This window comes from Mustela nivalis, assembly GCF_964662115.1.
Source record: "Mustela nivalis genome assembly, chromosome: 17".
NCBI classification, from domain to species: Eukaryota; Metazoa; Chordata; class Mammalia; order Carnivora; family Mustelidae; genus Mustela; species Mustela nivalis.
Window position 1 is genome coordinate 55,100,616 of NC_139036.1, and position 14,543 is coordinate 55,115,158.

A 14,543-nucleotide genomic window follows, 5' to 3' on the forward strand; every position below is an offset into this window, starting at 1 on the left:
TTTTTTTCCTGAGATTAAGAGTCTCCTTTGGTTTGTCTCCCTCCCAATCCCATCTTGTTTCATTTTTCCCTCCCTAGTTCCCCCAACACCCTGCCCTGCCTCTCAAGTTCCTCATATGAGAGCGATCATATGATAATTGTCTTTCTCTGATTGACTTACTTCGTTTAGCATAAAAGTCTAGTGTTCTTTATGCCAACCTTGGCTTCCGGTGGAGGGGGGCCCATTCGGTGTGGTCGTATAGACTGTTATATGCCCAATGGCCACCAGATGGCGCCCCAGGATGCAGCTGCCTCCAGGGCGGTGGGGGCCAACCCTCCCAGGTGGTACCCACCAGCCCCTTCCAGCCAGTTGCTTTGGCAGTGATATTGGCCATAAGACCATAAGACACAGAAGCAACATGGAGGGGATATTTGTTCCTAAGAAAGCAGTTAATTTTTTTACTCAGCATCCCGGAGTTCAAGGGAGAGCCCAGAAGGGACCACTTTCTCCCGGTCTTAGTTCCTGAAGACCTTCCTGGGGTTGGCCCAGGTGTCTGCAGCCCAAGTTCAGGAGGGATTCTGGCTTTTAAACCCGTCTTGGCTGCTGCTGTTCTATCTCCAGTGGCTTCCCTGGGGGGACCTGTTCCCTTCAAGCCAAGTAGCTCACCAAGGTCCCGGCTCCCAGGGTGGCCGCATTTTGGGGCGCTTTCCTCTCACATGTGTGTCCTGCCCTGGCCTATCTCTGCTCCCACGCCTGTTTACCCAGACCCGGCCGGTGTCCACTCGGGGCGGGGGGGCAGAGGATCTAAGATCTGGGTCAAAGATTGGGGTAGAGTGAGGTCCCGTGCCACGGCAAGAACAACTCAAGAGTGTCCACGTGTCACCAACCACAATGGCTCTTCCTTCGCGCCCCTCCCTCCTGCATCCCCCTCTCCTCCATTCTTCGGTATCCCCACCCCCGCCCCCCCCAAACATGGCCCAGTTCAGTTCAAGCTAGCTCAGCCCTGCCCTAGCTCTGCAGGGGGTCCCCCCACGGCACGGCACGGCCCCACAGTCACACTTAACCTCCTTGGTGTCGACATCTATTCCTGAAGCCGCCCTCCCCTCTGTTGGGCCACAGCAGAGGGAGTACCTGATGGTCACTCGGGGGTCGTGGGTCACTCCGCACACCATGGAGGCCTGGGTTCCCTTGATGACACTCTGGTCCTGGGGAGGCTTGCTGATGCGGGTCCGGGCTGCAGGGTGGTGAGAAGGGGAGCAGACGCAGAGGAACAGGTGAGAGGCAGGTGTGTGGGGAAGGCATCTTCAGGGGACCCGGGCCCGTGTGGCTGAAGGCCACGGGCAGGTGAAGGCAGACCCAGCATGTGGACGGCTCTACCATGGTGGGTCACCCAGAATGCTAATGAGGACAACGCGGCTCCATGGCTCTGTGGCATTCTTGGAAGCCACGTTTCGAGTGGGATCTCACTGAATCTTCCCCCAGAAACCCTTGGGAGGGATGAAGGAATGGAAATCGGAGACAATCAGCACATGAGTGGTCCGGCCTGGGTAACAACAGGATCGTCTGATTCCCGGTCTTCGGCCTCACGAGCCAGCCCACCGGGGCTCGGCCTCCCTAGGGGGCCCACGGTGTGGATCTTGGGTGGGGATCCCAGGCAGTACAATCTAACGGTGCAAGGGGCGTGAGAAGCTTCCCAAAAGTTGGGCTCAGCAGCCGAGCGTCCACGGTCAAGTCTGGCTGGTAGCCTGTCTGGGTAAATATTCTTGCAATGGAACACGGCCATGGCCGGCGGCGGAGGCTTTTGATGAAAGAGACAAGTCAGCTGAAGGGCTGGGACCGAGGCTGTCTAGCCCACAAAGTCAAAAAGAGGGACTCTCTGGCCCTTGGTGTGGCACCGTCTAGAGTCCTGGCCTTCCTGGTCCCTCTCCTCTGGATTCATCTGTCCCTGACCTTCTCAGATAGGGGCCTGGGGAGGCAGCTGTGGGGATGAGGGGCGCTGGTGGCGAGAGCCCGTGCTGGGCACCCACACACCCACGTGCGGACGTGTCAGGTATCCCCGGTCTGCACACTCACCCCACACAACCAGGTCAGCCGAGGCTTCGTCGACCCCGCGAGAGTTGGTGGCCAAGCAGGTGTAGGTCCCAGCATCAGAGATGTGCGTGGGGCTGACGAGCAGACTGCCCGACTCCAGCAGCGTGAAGCGTGGCAGCTGGACCGAGCCGCTGGCCAGGATACGCTCCCCTGAAGGCGACACGGGGTGGGCTCAGAGCGCGCTCAGACTGTGACACGCAGCCCCTGGCTCTCCGAGACCCCCCAGCTCCTGCACCCTGGGGGCTCTGGGCAGGTGCTCTCAGGCCGACGCCGGCTTTAGAAATGCTGGGAGGGCCGGGCCGGGATGGGGGCTGAGGTCCAGGTGGGTCTCTGAACGGTGACGGGCCCAAGGGCACGCGGTCACAGAGCCCGGGTCTCCTGGTGTCTCTCCACCCACCAGGCTGTCTGCCCTTCACCAGAGAAGGCCAGGGACTGTCTCCTGATGCAGCCAGGCACAGATCTCGGAGACAGCTGGCATCGGGCTGGGGGGAGGGGGCAGACAGCTCTGACAAGGTGGTGACGGGCATCCCGCCGCAGGATGCTTCTCGAGGGTCACCTTCAGGAGAGCGGAAGAACGTGACGGGTGGGAGCAGCCAGGAGCGGAGGCAAGGTGGATGTGGACGGGGACGGGGACGGGGGCAGCCCTCCCTCCGCAGCGGGGCCTGGGGAGGCCTGGGGCCTGGGGCAGGGGGATGGGGTCTGCCCCGGGCAGGAGCCCGGGAGTACAAGTTTGGGTGACTGTATCTATCGTATTCTATTTTGTAAAAAAAATATATTTTGTTTATTTAGTTGAGAAAGGTGGCAGAGGAAAGAGCACAGAGGGAGAAGCAGGCCCCCCACCCCACCCCCGAGCAGAGAGCCGGACATGGGATTCGATCCCAGGACCCTGAGATTATGACCTGAGCTGAAAGTAGATGCTTAACCAACTGAGGCCCCCCCGTCTGTGCAGAGGGACAGCTCCACAGGCAAGGCTACGGGTCTGTCTATCTGCACACGCGGCCAAGAGTTGCAAACCAGTAAGTGTGGGGGAAGAGGGTGCTCGTGTCCATACGAGTGCCTGGCCGTGCTCACGCTCATTCCACAAGCACTTACCAAGCAATGACCCTGTGCCCAACCCTGTCCCAGGCCCTGGGGAGACGGCAGCAGACAAAGCTGAAAGCCCTGACTCTGCGGGGCGCCAGGCACTAAGTGGCTGGGATAGGCAGTTTATCTTGTATATCAGGAGGTGCAAAAATAAAGTGGTGGTGGGGGAGGGTCATGGGGGGGGACTCGGGGGTTGGGGGCAGGTGAGTCCTGGGGAGAAGCTTCGTTGTAGCAGACTTGGAGGTGGGAGGGAGTGACTGCGTGTGTGCATGCGTGTGTGTACACGGGGAGAGCCTGGAAGGTGAGTTTTTGAAACAGGGGTGGAGGAGGCACATGGAGCAGGGCCATTTCAGCTGGGCTGGAGCAGGGGTCCGGAGCCCTCTGTGCCACCTGCAGGAGGGACAGCGCCCACCGGCACTCACGGCCACCATCACAATAGGATCATCAAGCCACTGTAGTTCACTGGGCTTCACCGCTGTCCTTGCTCCACCCTCATGCCAGCCCGGGGTATGTCTACTATGGTCCTCAGTTTACAGATGGGGGCCCTAAGCCTTGGAGTGAGACAATAATTCACCCCAGGTCACCAGTGTCAGAAGATGCAGAGCTGACCCTTGAGCCCAGCAGCGTGGCACGGGGTGCATCCTGTGGTGTGAGAGATGGATGCCCTCCTGGTTGTGCAGTGCACGACCTTCACAACTGGACAAAGGGAACCCAACCTGGCTGGCTCCAGAATGGAGCTCTGAAGACTGCCCTAGAGGGTCACAGGGCCACAATGTCCAAAGGAAATCAGTCCCATCTACCTTTCTGCCAAGTGATGGCTGGCCGGGGTGCCCCCGAAGTCTCACAAGCCAGCACCACTGACATGCCATCGATCACTGTGCTGTCCAAGGGGCCCCTGGTGATGTTGGGGGCGATGCCTGCAGAAGGAGACAGAAGCCTCTTAGCTACACCCTGGAGGAGGCCCCACAGCCAGAGGCACAGGTCCTCGTCCTGCCCCTGTCACTCTGGCTGCTGTGGGTCCCCCCACAGACAAGGATGTGGATGTCCTGATGGGGCCCTGGCACTGGGAAAAAGCCCAGAAGGCCCGTGAGGGCTCCCTGTAGCACCTGCCCTGTGGACGGCCCCAGGCTACACTACTGCCCCAGCCCGGATTCTTAGGCCTCCATTTGGGGGAACTGAGGACCCCCAAGGGCAGCTCCCACCCTCCATTCCAAGAAAAACAGGATGCGTCCTTCATCGAATAGGACATGGAGGCTCCGGTTTCTTAAAAGAAAAAGTGGTTATGGCCAACAGAAGAACATGACCCACTTTTCACAAGGCTTGGCCCTGGAGAGTCCGCGGCCTGGCTGAGCCATGGTTCTTCAATGCTAAGTGCAATCTTCTGGCATTGGGCCTGCCTTCCGTAGCCTGGCCCTCAGGGAACCGTCCAGTCAGATGTGCATGGGGCAGAGCTCAGGGAGGGACCAGCACCAGCTTCACTGGCTCCCATCAGAGGCAAGAAGCAAGACGGCAGCCCTTCTGCCCTCTCGCTCTCTGCCCCGCGGCTGCCCTGTTTGGGGACCTCTGTGGGTCTGGGTGATGAGCCAGGACGGACTCAAGGAGGCTCACGATCACATGTCCTTTGGCTGCTGAGACCAAGAGCCCAGCGCCACTCTGCACGCACACTGAGCTCGGCTGTCTACGGTGTGACCGATCACAGAGCAGATCACACTCACCCAAACCCCACGAAGAGAGCAGGAGAGCTCTCGTAACCACCCAGAGAGAGCCAGAGAGGGCAGAAGGTCGGAAGTGGGGGCTGGAATTCAAGCTTGGGCCCCCCCTGGAGAAGGAAGCAAGTCTTCTCCATTGGGACGGGGCGGCTTCAGCCCTGCCTGGGAAGCCAGCGAACCACTGAGATGCCAGAGCCGGGAAGCCAGGGGCAGCCCAGATGCCAGAGTGGGGACTGTGGTTTCACAGCTGCTTCTCTCAAAGGCTGCTGGGGGACGGTCTTCGGGGCACCCTCTCCCTGCTGGATGCAGCGTCTCTTTTCAAGAGGCTGCTGGCTTGGAGGAAAGCGGGGTCCTGGGTGGGAGGGATACAGGGGCAGGGGCAGGGGCAGGACCAACTTACTGGTGACGGCAAGGTAGGTGGAGGTCTGCACCTCGCCGGCTGCGTTGCGGGCAAAGCACTGGAACATGCCCGTGTCGTCGGGCACCAGCCCGCTGATCTGCAGTCCCCCGTCGCTGCGCTGCCGGAAGCGGCTCAGCCTCTCCGCCTCCACCACGGCCGCGTCCTTGTACCAAGTGATGGAGGGCGGTGGTGTGCCTGGGGGAGAGACGTGGGCGCACGGTCAGCCCCCCTCCTGGCTCCCTCCCGCCCACCTCTGAGCCTCGAAATTGGTGGCCAGGGTGAGGGGAAGGGGGCGGGAAATCCCTGGGTGTCTTGGTTTCTAGAATCTTCTCAGAGGTGCTACTTCATGGTCTTGGAAGAGGTGGAAAATGCTCTTGGCATGGCATTTCTCAAGTTCTTTTTAATGGCAGAGGTTCCAAGAACATTTAGCTGGATTAGTTTAGCTTGGAAATGCTAGATTAGACAAATTAATTTTTTTTTAACTGCCATTTAATTTAGCAGAGTTTGTGGTGTGTCCCAGAAACCTCCAACCAGGGCTTGGTTTCCCAGACCCAGTGACCGCAGAATCCCCCATGTCAAGGAGCATGTGGAGGGGGCTAGGGATCCCGCGTGGCCCGCAGAGCTCCTACCTGGTCTGCAGAGGAGTGAACAGGGGCTCCCATCTCTCAGCTTTGCCCAAGTCACACACCCTTGGCCTGGCATGGTTGTCCCACAGGTACCCCCAACCTCCCCGCTCTCTCTCCCCAGGTCTCTGCTCAAAGGCGACTTCCCCAGAGCAGCTCCCGCACTCCATTCAAAAGAGCACCCCAGCGCTCCAAGCCCCCTAAGCCTGGTTGCTTCTCCCTTCTCCTCCCCAGCCCCTCTCTAAGCTGACATCTCAGGATGCTGTATGTCATTGTTTCAGGGGGCACACTCTTCCACGTTGCAACATTTCTGCGATCGGGATGTGTCTTACTATCGAAAGCATGTCATCATTTCATTGACAGTCTTTTTTCTTTCTTAGTGGCACATAAAATCATGGGGCACCTCACCACCCATGGCATTTTCAGTGAAATGAAGTAAGTTATCTTTACTTGTCAGTTCGTCTGCCTTCCTCTTAAGAGTGTAAGTTTCATAACAGCAAGGATTTGGCTATTTGGTCCTGTCTGCATCTCCTCAGCCCGAGAGCAGTACCGGCACATGGGTAAAGCCTCCAAAAACTGTGTGTCGGGTGAATGAATGGAGCTTTGCCTTCCCCTGGTGCGGTCTCAGACGGGGAGTCCTCACCCACACCTTCCACGGAGACTCTCATCCTGCCTAAGCCACGTCCTGTCTCTGTGCTCACCACCAGACCACGGGCCGTGATGCATGCTCTCCACCTCCCATCTGACCACCCCAGACTTCACCCCGGTTTCAGGCTGTCCTGTAGTTCAGTTGGGCCAGTAAGACGGAGGCTGGGGGCGGGGGGTGGGGAAAGGGGAAATTCTTCAAAACCTCGGATGAAGGGTGTTGAAAGTAGGAGAGAGTAGGGGAGGAAATGGAGCAAAATGGCCCAGAAACCAGGCGGAGCTCATGAGACCCATCTCAGGCAAGATGTCCCCAAGTTCTAGCGGCTCTGACCTTACGGTAATTTGGCTTTGTCTACAACTCCCGAATTATGGGCAATTTCAGTCTGTCACCTATCCTGAAATTAGGGTAATTTGGATTCATTTGTAGCCCTCAAGTTATGGTAACGTGGGTTGATTTCCAGTTCTGAGAGTGTGGTAATTTAGCCTGTTTGTTTCCTGGGGTGTCTGTTCACGACCAGACTGACTCCCTGCTCAGTGACGCTGCCCGGAGAAGGAAGTGGAATTTAGAAAAGTTTGTGACGGAAACAGGAAGGGCTGGAGGTCCGGGGTTGGGGGTTGGGGGTCCTTGTTTCCCTAGGACCCCGCCACTGTGTTACCTTTGGCCCGGCAGGGAATGTCCACCACCTTCTCCATCTCTGCCGTGATGTGTCTCTCCGGCTCCTTGACAAACTGAGGTGGTTCTGCCAGAGGAAGGACCAGGGGAGGGGCTCAGAGGCATGCTCCTTTTGATACAGCCACTGCTCGGGTCACCCCTAAGAAGGCCCCACACAGCCCTATGGCCCCTACCCCTGGGTGGGGGGGGTCCCCAGCAGCCCCGCCCCATCTCACCCAGCACAGACAAGTAGGCCCCGCGGACGACGGCGGGCACGCTGCTGCTGCGCAGGACCACCTCGCACTCGTAGTAGCCGGCGTCGCTGCCCGTGGGGCTGGGGATGGTCAGCCGGCGGTTGTAGTCGCTGATGCCGCTCGACAGCGGAACCCCGTCTTTCTTCCAGATGATGTGCAGCTTGATCAGGGGCCTGGAGGGCGAGAGGAAAGCCGGTTCCCAGCCATGGGGACTTGGGAGAGGCTGGAAAGGCCAGGGCGGGGGTGGGTGGGAGGACAGGCGAGGCCCCCAGCCCGCCTCTTCAAGGGGCAGCCCTCTGGACCTCGGGTTCCTTGTCTACAGAATGGGACAGCTGCACCCCTGTGCCGAGGCCGGGTGTTCCAACGCAGGGAGGCAGCTGGAGCCCAGCCCGGCACTAACTTGGTGCACGGGGCCCCAGAGGACAGGAGCCGCCTGGGCTGTGCCTCTCGCTCTTCTGCCCCCTGGCGCAGAGCCCTGTCGGAGCAGAGGCCCGTGGGCGGCACAGCGTTAGAGGTGGGGCGTGAGAGAAACACCCAAGGTTTGAAGAGGGAAAGGCAGGCAGCAGGACATACCTGCCCCTGCCTAGACAGAGGGCGAGTCGGGCACCCCCAACCCCGACCTCTCAAGACCCCCCGAGATTGGGTTTGTCCTGTTCCCATTTATTTTATTTTTATATTTTTAAAAGATGGATTAAGAGTGAGAGCACATGTGTGAGCTCGAGGGGGGGTGGGGAGGGGCCGGGCAGAGAGAGACTCTGCAGCGGACTCTGCAGCGAGTGTGGAGCCCAAGGCCGGCCTTGACCTCACGACCCTGAGATCACGACCTGAGCCGAAACCAAGAGCTGGATGTTTAACGGGATGCTTAACTGACTGAGCCACCTGGGCGTCCTGTGGCCTGCTCTTGTTTGGCACCTGGCGGACCCTCAAGGGGTCTGTGCTAGCTCCACAGGGGGTGCAGAGGGGTCCCATGGAAAAGGGTCTTGAGGTGGAGTAAGTGTGGGCCTTCCTGGCTTGGGGGGGCGTTAGGCAGGTTCTGGGCTGTGGGTCTTCTCAGCACCCTTAGCAAGCTCCACGCAAAGGCCTCTCCCACCCTCGCGGGGAATGCGGCTACAGGACCGCGGTCTGCGAATCTTCAATAGGAGGTGACCCTGGGGGCCTTGGTCTGACTCCCCGCCTGTCCCATCCGATCCGACCACCTCTCCTGAGTGCTTACGAGGCGGGCTCAGCACTCCACCTACATGCCTTGCCGGGGAGGTGGGTGCTCAAATCATTCCCACTTTACAGCCGAGGAGACTGAGGCCCAGAGCACGACAATGGGCCTGGGCCTTGGGCGGTGGCCTTTTCTATCGCCTGGCTTTTCTATTGCTGCTGCTGGCCCGCTGGGTGACCTCGGGCAGGTTGCTTGCCCTCTCTGGCCTTCAGGGTAGCTGTGGGAGGGACAGAAGTCGTGTGGGAAGCACAGCGCGGCACCCACATGTGACGACACTTCAGTTTCCCACGTGAGGGCCATGAGGGTCATATGTGGCCAGGAAGGAGCTCCATTTGCAGCCGCCCCCAGGTCTGCCCTCCTGCCAAGGCCCCCACACACGTCATCGCCCAGCCCTGCGTCCCTGTCTTAGCTGCTTGTGCGCCAGGACTACACCTGACCTCCCAGCTCGCCCTCGGGGCTGCACTGAGGTCTGCTGGTCTGTAATGTCCACCGGGGCCCAGTCTCTCCTTGAGAGCCACAGAGAACGAGCCAGCCGGTCTACGCGTCACCCCATCCTCCAGGGTCAATGCCCCGTCTCCTTTCCTGGGTCCCCGCGTGACACGTGCAGACCTCCCTGAACTCAGGCTGGTCCCTCTGGAGCCCCCAGGTCAGGAGCGTTGGCTGGAGTTCAGGGTGCAGGGGAGCAGGGAGAGGGGGACATACTACCCACCTGGCGTTGGCCACACACTCCAGGGTCACCTCCGAGGTCCCAGCCACCACGCTAGTGTTCTTGGGGGGAATGATGATGGTTGGGGCAATGGGGTCCGCAGGCCCCCCGACATCTGGGGAGAGATCAGGAGTTAGCTGGAGACAGAGGGCGGAAACCCCATCTCTGCTCGGGAGACCTTGGTCCTCGTGGAGTGGGGCAGGTGACCACGAGACCACAGGGCAGCCACCCAAGCAGCAGGACCCCAGGGTCCCTGTCACCTCTCCTCCTCCCTCTGGTCATGGGCTCCCATGGTATCCAGTGAATGCCCACTGGAGACCTCCGGGGCCCTCCCCACCTTCCTGTCACACAGCATACCCTCCCCCTGAGCCCCTTCTCCTGTCTGTGCCTTCAAAATCCTTCCCTCCATCCATATTTCTCTTGTGGCATTACTTCTTCTCCGGCCCCCTTTTCCACCTGAATGCACACTCTCTATACTGGGTTGAACAGTAACCCCCCAAATTCACGCCCACGGCAGCTGTGGATGCGACCTCGGGAAACAGAGTCTTGCAGGTGTGATCAAGCCAAGAGGAGGTCCTTCTGGATCTGGGCGGGCCCTGAGGCCGATAGCACGTGTCCTCACGAGAGGAGTGGAATGGAGACCCAGACACATGGATACCCAGGGGAGAAGGCCGGTGCACACAGAGGCAGAGACCTGGAGTGAAGCATCCCCAAGGCAAGGAATGAAAGGACTGGCAGCCACCGCTAGAAGCTGGGAGGCGAAAACAGACTCTCCCCCAAAGCCTTCAGGGAGCGCGCAGGCCCGCCGATATCTCAACGTCAGACGTCCGGCCTCTAAAACTGTCCGAAAGACCATTTCTGTTGTTATAAGCCCCGCAGTGTGTAGGACTTTGTGACAGCAGCCCAAGGAAGCTAATATGTTCTCTGGGGCAGGAACCTCACAGAGCCTTGCTTTTGGGCAGAATTAGATCTCCTCCAAATTCGTATGTTGAAGCCCTAACCACGCCCCCCCCCCCATGTGACTGTATTTGGAGATGGGGTCTTTCATCAGTCATTGGCTTGAAGGAGGTCATAAGGGTGGGGCCTTAATCCAACAGGGGGGCTGCCCTGACCAGAAGAGAAAGAGACCCCAGAGCTCTGTCTCTGCCACCCGAGGACACAGCGAGAAGGCGGCTGTCTGCAAGCCAGGAGGGGGAGCCTCAGCGCAACCCAACCATGCTGGTCCCTTGACCTTGGATTTCCCGAACTGCGAGAGGTCACTTCCTGGTCTGAAGCCCCGGCTGGGTAACCTGTGACGAGCGAAGACAGCCTTGTTCAGGCCTCCTCCAGCAGCAGAGACATGCCCGGCACACAGTAGGGGCGCACGCATATTTGTTCAGCGAAGACGGGAATGGACCCAGAGCTATCCCTGCGCCACCTCAGGGTCGGTGATTGAAATGCAAGAGAATGTACCGCGAGTGGGCTTTCTAAACACGCCACAAGGCCGTACCCTGAACTCTTCTACCAGAGGGAATAGCTTTGCTTTTTGCCTTGAGTTCTTTAAGAAGTGGCCCGGCTCTTGGTGGGTCAGCACAGGCCCAATATGGGCAGAAACTCCGACATCCTCCATGCACCTGCTCCAGGGCTCCTGGAAGAACCACCACAAAGGGCTTTTTCTCTCCCGAAAACCTACCCAGTTGCCTCCTTCCCGGGAGGTTCCAGAGGCAGCCGACTGTAATGACCCTCACAGCCCTAGGTGGGTGGGGATTGGGGACAGTGCCAGGACGTCCTTTATGGGGAGAGTGTATCACGGCCCCACTGCCACCCTGGGCCACCCCGGTCTGCCTCGGGCAGGTTTTCCTGCCTGGACTCCAGACTTTGCTAGAAAAGGGAATAAAATGTAAAAAATAAGGTAAAATGAAGAGGGAAGAAAGGAAGCATATAAAGCAAAATAATTGCAACAATATAAAAGCCTCATGTAGGTGCCATAAAGAGTGATCGGATTGAAAGCTGCTGATATAGCTAAATCCATAAAAGTGTGCTCTAAGTTGTTTATTACATGCTGGGGCTCGCAGGTACCGCGGCCCAGATTAATGGGGCAGGAGGAGGAGACAGACAGTTAGAGCCCAAGCGACGCGTCCCACTGCGGAGCCAGGTAAGCAGAGCCCTCGGAGTTTAAAGGTAAGAGGGGCAGCCCAGGGCCTCAGGGTGGCTCGCCAGGTGGAGGGGAGACAGACATCCACCGGGGACCCTGGGGGTCATGCCTCAGTCTTGGCAGGGGAGGGACCAGCCACAGCTGGAGACCCCTGGACCCAGCAGAGGAGAGCTGGGAGGGTCAGGAGGACCTGGTTCAAAACTTTGTTCCACCCCAGCCATCAGGGGTGGGGGCCAGGGAGGGGGGTGCGGGGAGCCTCAGAGGGGTCTTGATTTTTCTCCAAGGCAATATGGGAATAAAAATGACTGTATCGCAGGGTTCTGTGAGTTCAGCCCCTCGCTCAACAGATCTTTGCTGGGGGAGGGCTCTGTTCGTGCCACACTGTGCTGGGCACCAGGGATCCCCCACTAAGGGAGATGGGCAGGGGTCTGTCCTCATGGAACGCATGGTCTGGATCTCAGATCAGCGCTTAGACATTTATCGGATCAGAGCTGGCAGGATGGCTTCTGGGAAGAAGGGCCCCGGTGGGGGCGGCCAAGCTGCCCGGGGGGAATGCGCAGTACTGGGCGCGGAGTCGGTACTCCTCCTGGGGTGGACCGGCCTATGCTGGGGGACAGCTTCCTTGTCTCCCTCCCCGCACCTGCCCAAACCACGTAATGGACCCAGAGGCTACCAGGCGAAAGATGCAGACCCTCCAGGACCTTCCGACTGGGGGTAAGAGGTCCCATCCATCCGGCCCGTTCCCCGCACTCTGCTGAACCCGCCTACTCCCTCCCATGACGGCCACCGGCCACTGGTCATTATCATCATCCAGAATTTACAGCCGAGAAAGCAGAGAAAGCCGGAGACATTAAGTAGTTTACTTCCCAGTGACAGTCACTAATGAGGGACAAAATCAGGAATGCGACCAGGTCTCTGGGGCTGCAAATGCGTACCATGAACCACTCCCCAAATCATCTCTCTGGCTCAGTCCTTGCTCGGGCGCAGAGGGAAACAAATCTCCCTTTTGGCCTCCATCCGCTCTGCCGGAAGTTGTCTGAACATACCTCTGAGCACCTACTCGGCCTTTACCCCCAGCTCCTGGCTGCCACCGGCGTAGTTCTTGGCTGCCACCGGCGTCCCTGGTCCCTCTCCCCCAGCTCCACGCATGCATTCTCCTTCCCCTGTCACCCGTCACCTCCTAGTTGAAGTCCCCTTTTCTCCACCCTGATTCTCTTCCAACGCTCTGGACATGTAGCTCTGTGGACCCCGAGCCTCCAGGACCCCCCACCTGCACTGTGCTTCACTCGGCGCTCCCTTTCTCTGGTCCCCAGAAGTAAAGAAGCCAACGGCCCTTGTCGCTCCCACCCCTACGCCCAGTTCCCTGGCTCCCCCTGGTCTCATCAGCTCCCCAATCTGGAGTGGTGTGAAGGCAGAGATGGACAGCTCGGGGTGGACGGGGGATGTCAAGACGACCCTGGGCGGCACGGACTTGGCCTCAAGCAGAACACACCTTGCTGACAGGTGCTCTCTGCCCCCCACCACCCCGCACAGCTAGCAGCTCCTTGCCCGCTAGCTCTTCGGATGCACCAGGGCTCTCCACACAGGCAAAGTTGGATCCTGTTGCCCCAGGACAATTCTGATAATGGGCACCAGGAGGGACACCACTGTGCTGCATTCTCCCCAGGTCACCTCCTCGAATCGTCCCAAGTACACTTTGCCAGAGATACCAGGAAACAGAAGTTCAAGGACCACGCGACTCACCTGGGCCACAGGTCAAGTGCGTGTGTGTGTGCGCACGGGGGGTGTGGGCAGGGAGCTAAGCTACTCTCCTGGGCAGACATCGACACGGGGGCCGCGAACCACAGGTGGCTGGGAGCTCTTGAAATGTGACTGGCGCCCCTTTGATTGAACGGGATTTAATTTGATCTAATTTACATTTAATTAAAAACAGATCCCCAAATCAGCTATTAGAACACTTTTAAGTATGTGTAGAACAACTCGGGTATCCACCACCACCTTTCCAGCTGTAAATCTGATGACGTTTCAATGCAGATCACGTATTTCAGAGGAGAACTCAGCAGCCCAAAGATGTGCTCAGAGCATGAAACGCACAGAGATTTCAGAGACTCAGTAAGGAAAGAGAAGCCCAGCGTCAAGGACCTCGTTAATATTTTCTGTCGATTGTATGTGAAAATGGTAATGTTTTGGATATGTTGGGGCAAAATAAAACACATTAATAAAATTAATTTCCCGTTGCTTTTTCCTTTTTTAAAAATGAGGCGACTGGCAAATTGTAAATTACTCCTGTGGCTCCCATTGTGTTTCCATCGGACAGCGCAGCTCTGATTCCTGCGTGTGGGGCCACGGTCCAGGGTTGACAGTCTGTGCGAGGTCACCAGGGTGACCTCTGGGCAGGGATCTGCTCCCAGCTCCCGGGGTGGGGGGCGCTGGCCTTGTTCTTAACTTCTCCATTTCTGAAGAGCAGGGGCATCCCTCCACCTGCCCGCCCCAGGGCCTCTAAGAAAGTGTCCCCGGGGCAGAGGAGGGCTGAAGGGGTGAGGAGGGGGAGCAGAGGGAGGGGCCGGGCTCCCCGAGATCAGCGAGGGCGGCTGGTGGTGGGTGAAGTGGCAGTCGCTCCTGGTAAATTGGCTGGCGGGCAGGCTGCGGGATTTGTGTCGGTGACATGAACAGGGTTTTGAAGTGCAATCACTCGTGGGAGGAGAAATTAGCTGAAAATCAGCTGATGCTGCTCTTAATCCAGTACAAATCGCCACGTGAGAGCAGAAGGCGAGGGTGATGCGGTGGGGGAAACAGACAGCGGGGGGAGGCTTGGGCGGATACGGGGGTCCGGAAGGGTCCCTCGGGCCAGATGCAGGGCTGGGGTGGGAGCGGCGATGGAGCAAGGAGTGAAGGACATCCCGAGTCCGCCCGCAGGGCCACCGGCTTAAGGCCTGAGAGGAGGAGGTTGGGTGTTGGGGAGAAGCACAGAGTGGGGGACTCCAGCCTCTGGTCCCAGAGTAAACTGAGTCATCCAGGAAGACACCTGGCTTGACTCAGACTGTGAACACTGCCTCT

The 14,543-nt window shown here is 58.7% G+C and overlaps 1 protein-coding gene across 2 annotated transcripts in view; it reads right to left on the minus strand.

The window, feature by feature from the left end:
• The window catches only part of SDK2 (sidekick cell adhesion molecule 2), a 249,400-nt gene that overhangs the window by 71,791 nt on the left and 163,066 nt on the right, over window positions 1–14,543 (minus strand). For both annotated transcript variants that reach the window (XM_082707630.1, XM_082707629.1), the window contains exons 6-12: window positions 9,356–9,467; window positions 7,419–7,609; window positions 7,187–7,270; window positions 5,263–5,457; window positions 3,954–4,070; window positions 2,053–2,220; window positions 1,111–1,213 (exon numbers count right to left, since the gene is read on the minus strand). In XM_082707630.1, the coding sequence (XP_082563756.1) occupies window positions 1,111–1,213; window positions 2,053–2,220; window positions 3,954–4,070; window positions 5,263–5,457; window positions 7,187–7,270; window positions 7,419–7,609; window positions 9,356–9,467 (970 nt within the window). The remainder of the gene's footprint in view (window positions 1–1,110; window positions 1,214–2,052; window positions 2,221–3,953; window positions 4,071–5,262; window positions 5,458–7,186; window positions 7,271–7,418; window positions 7,610–9,355; window positions 9,468–14,543) is intronic.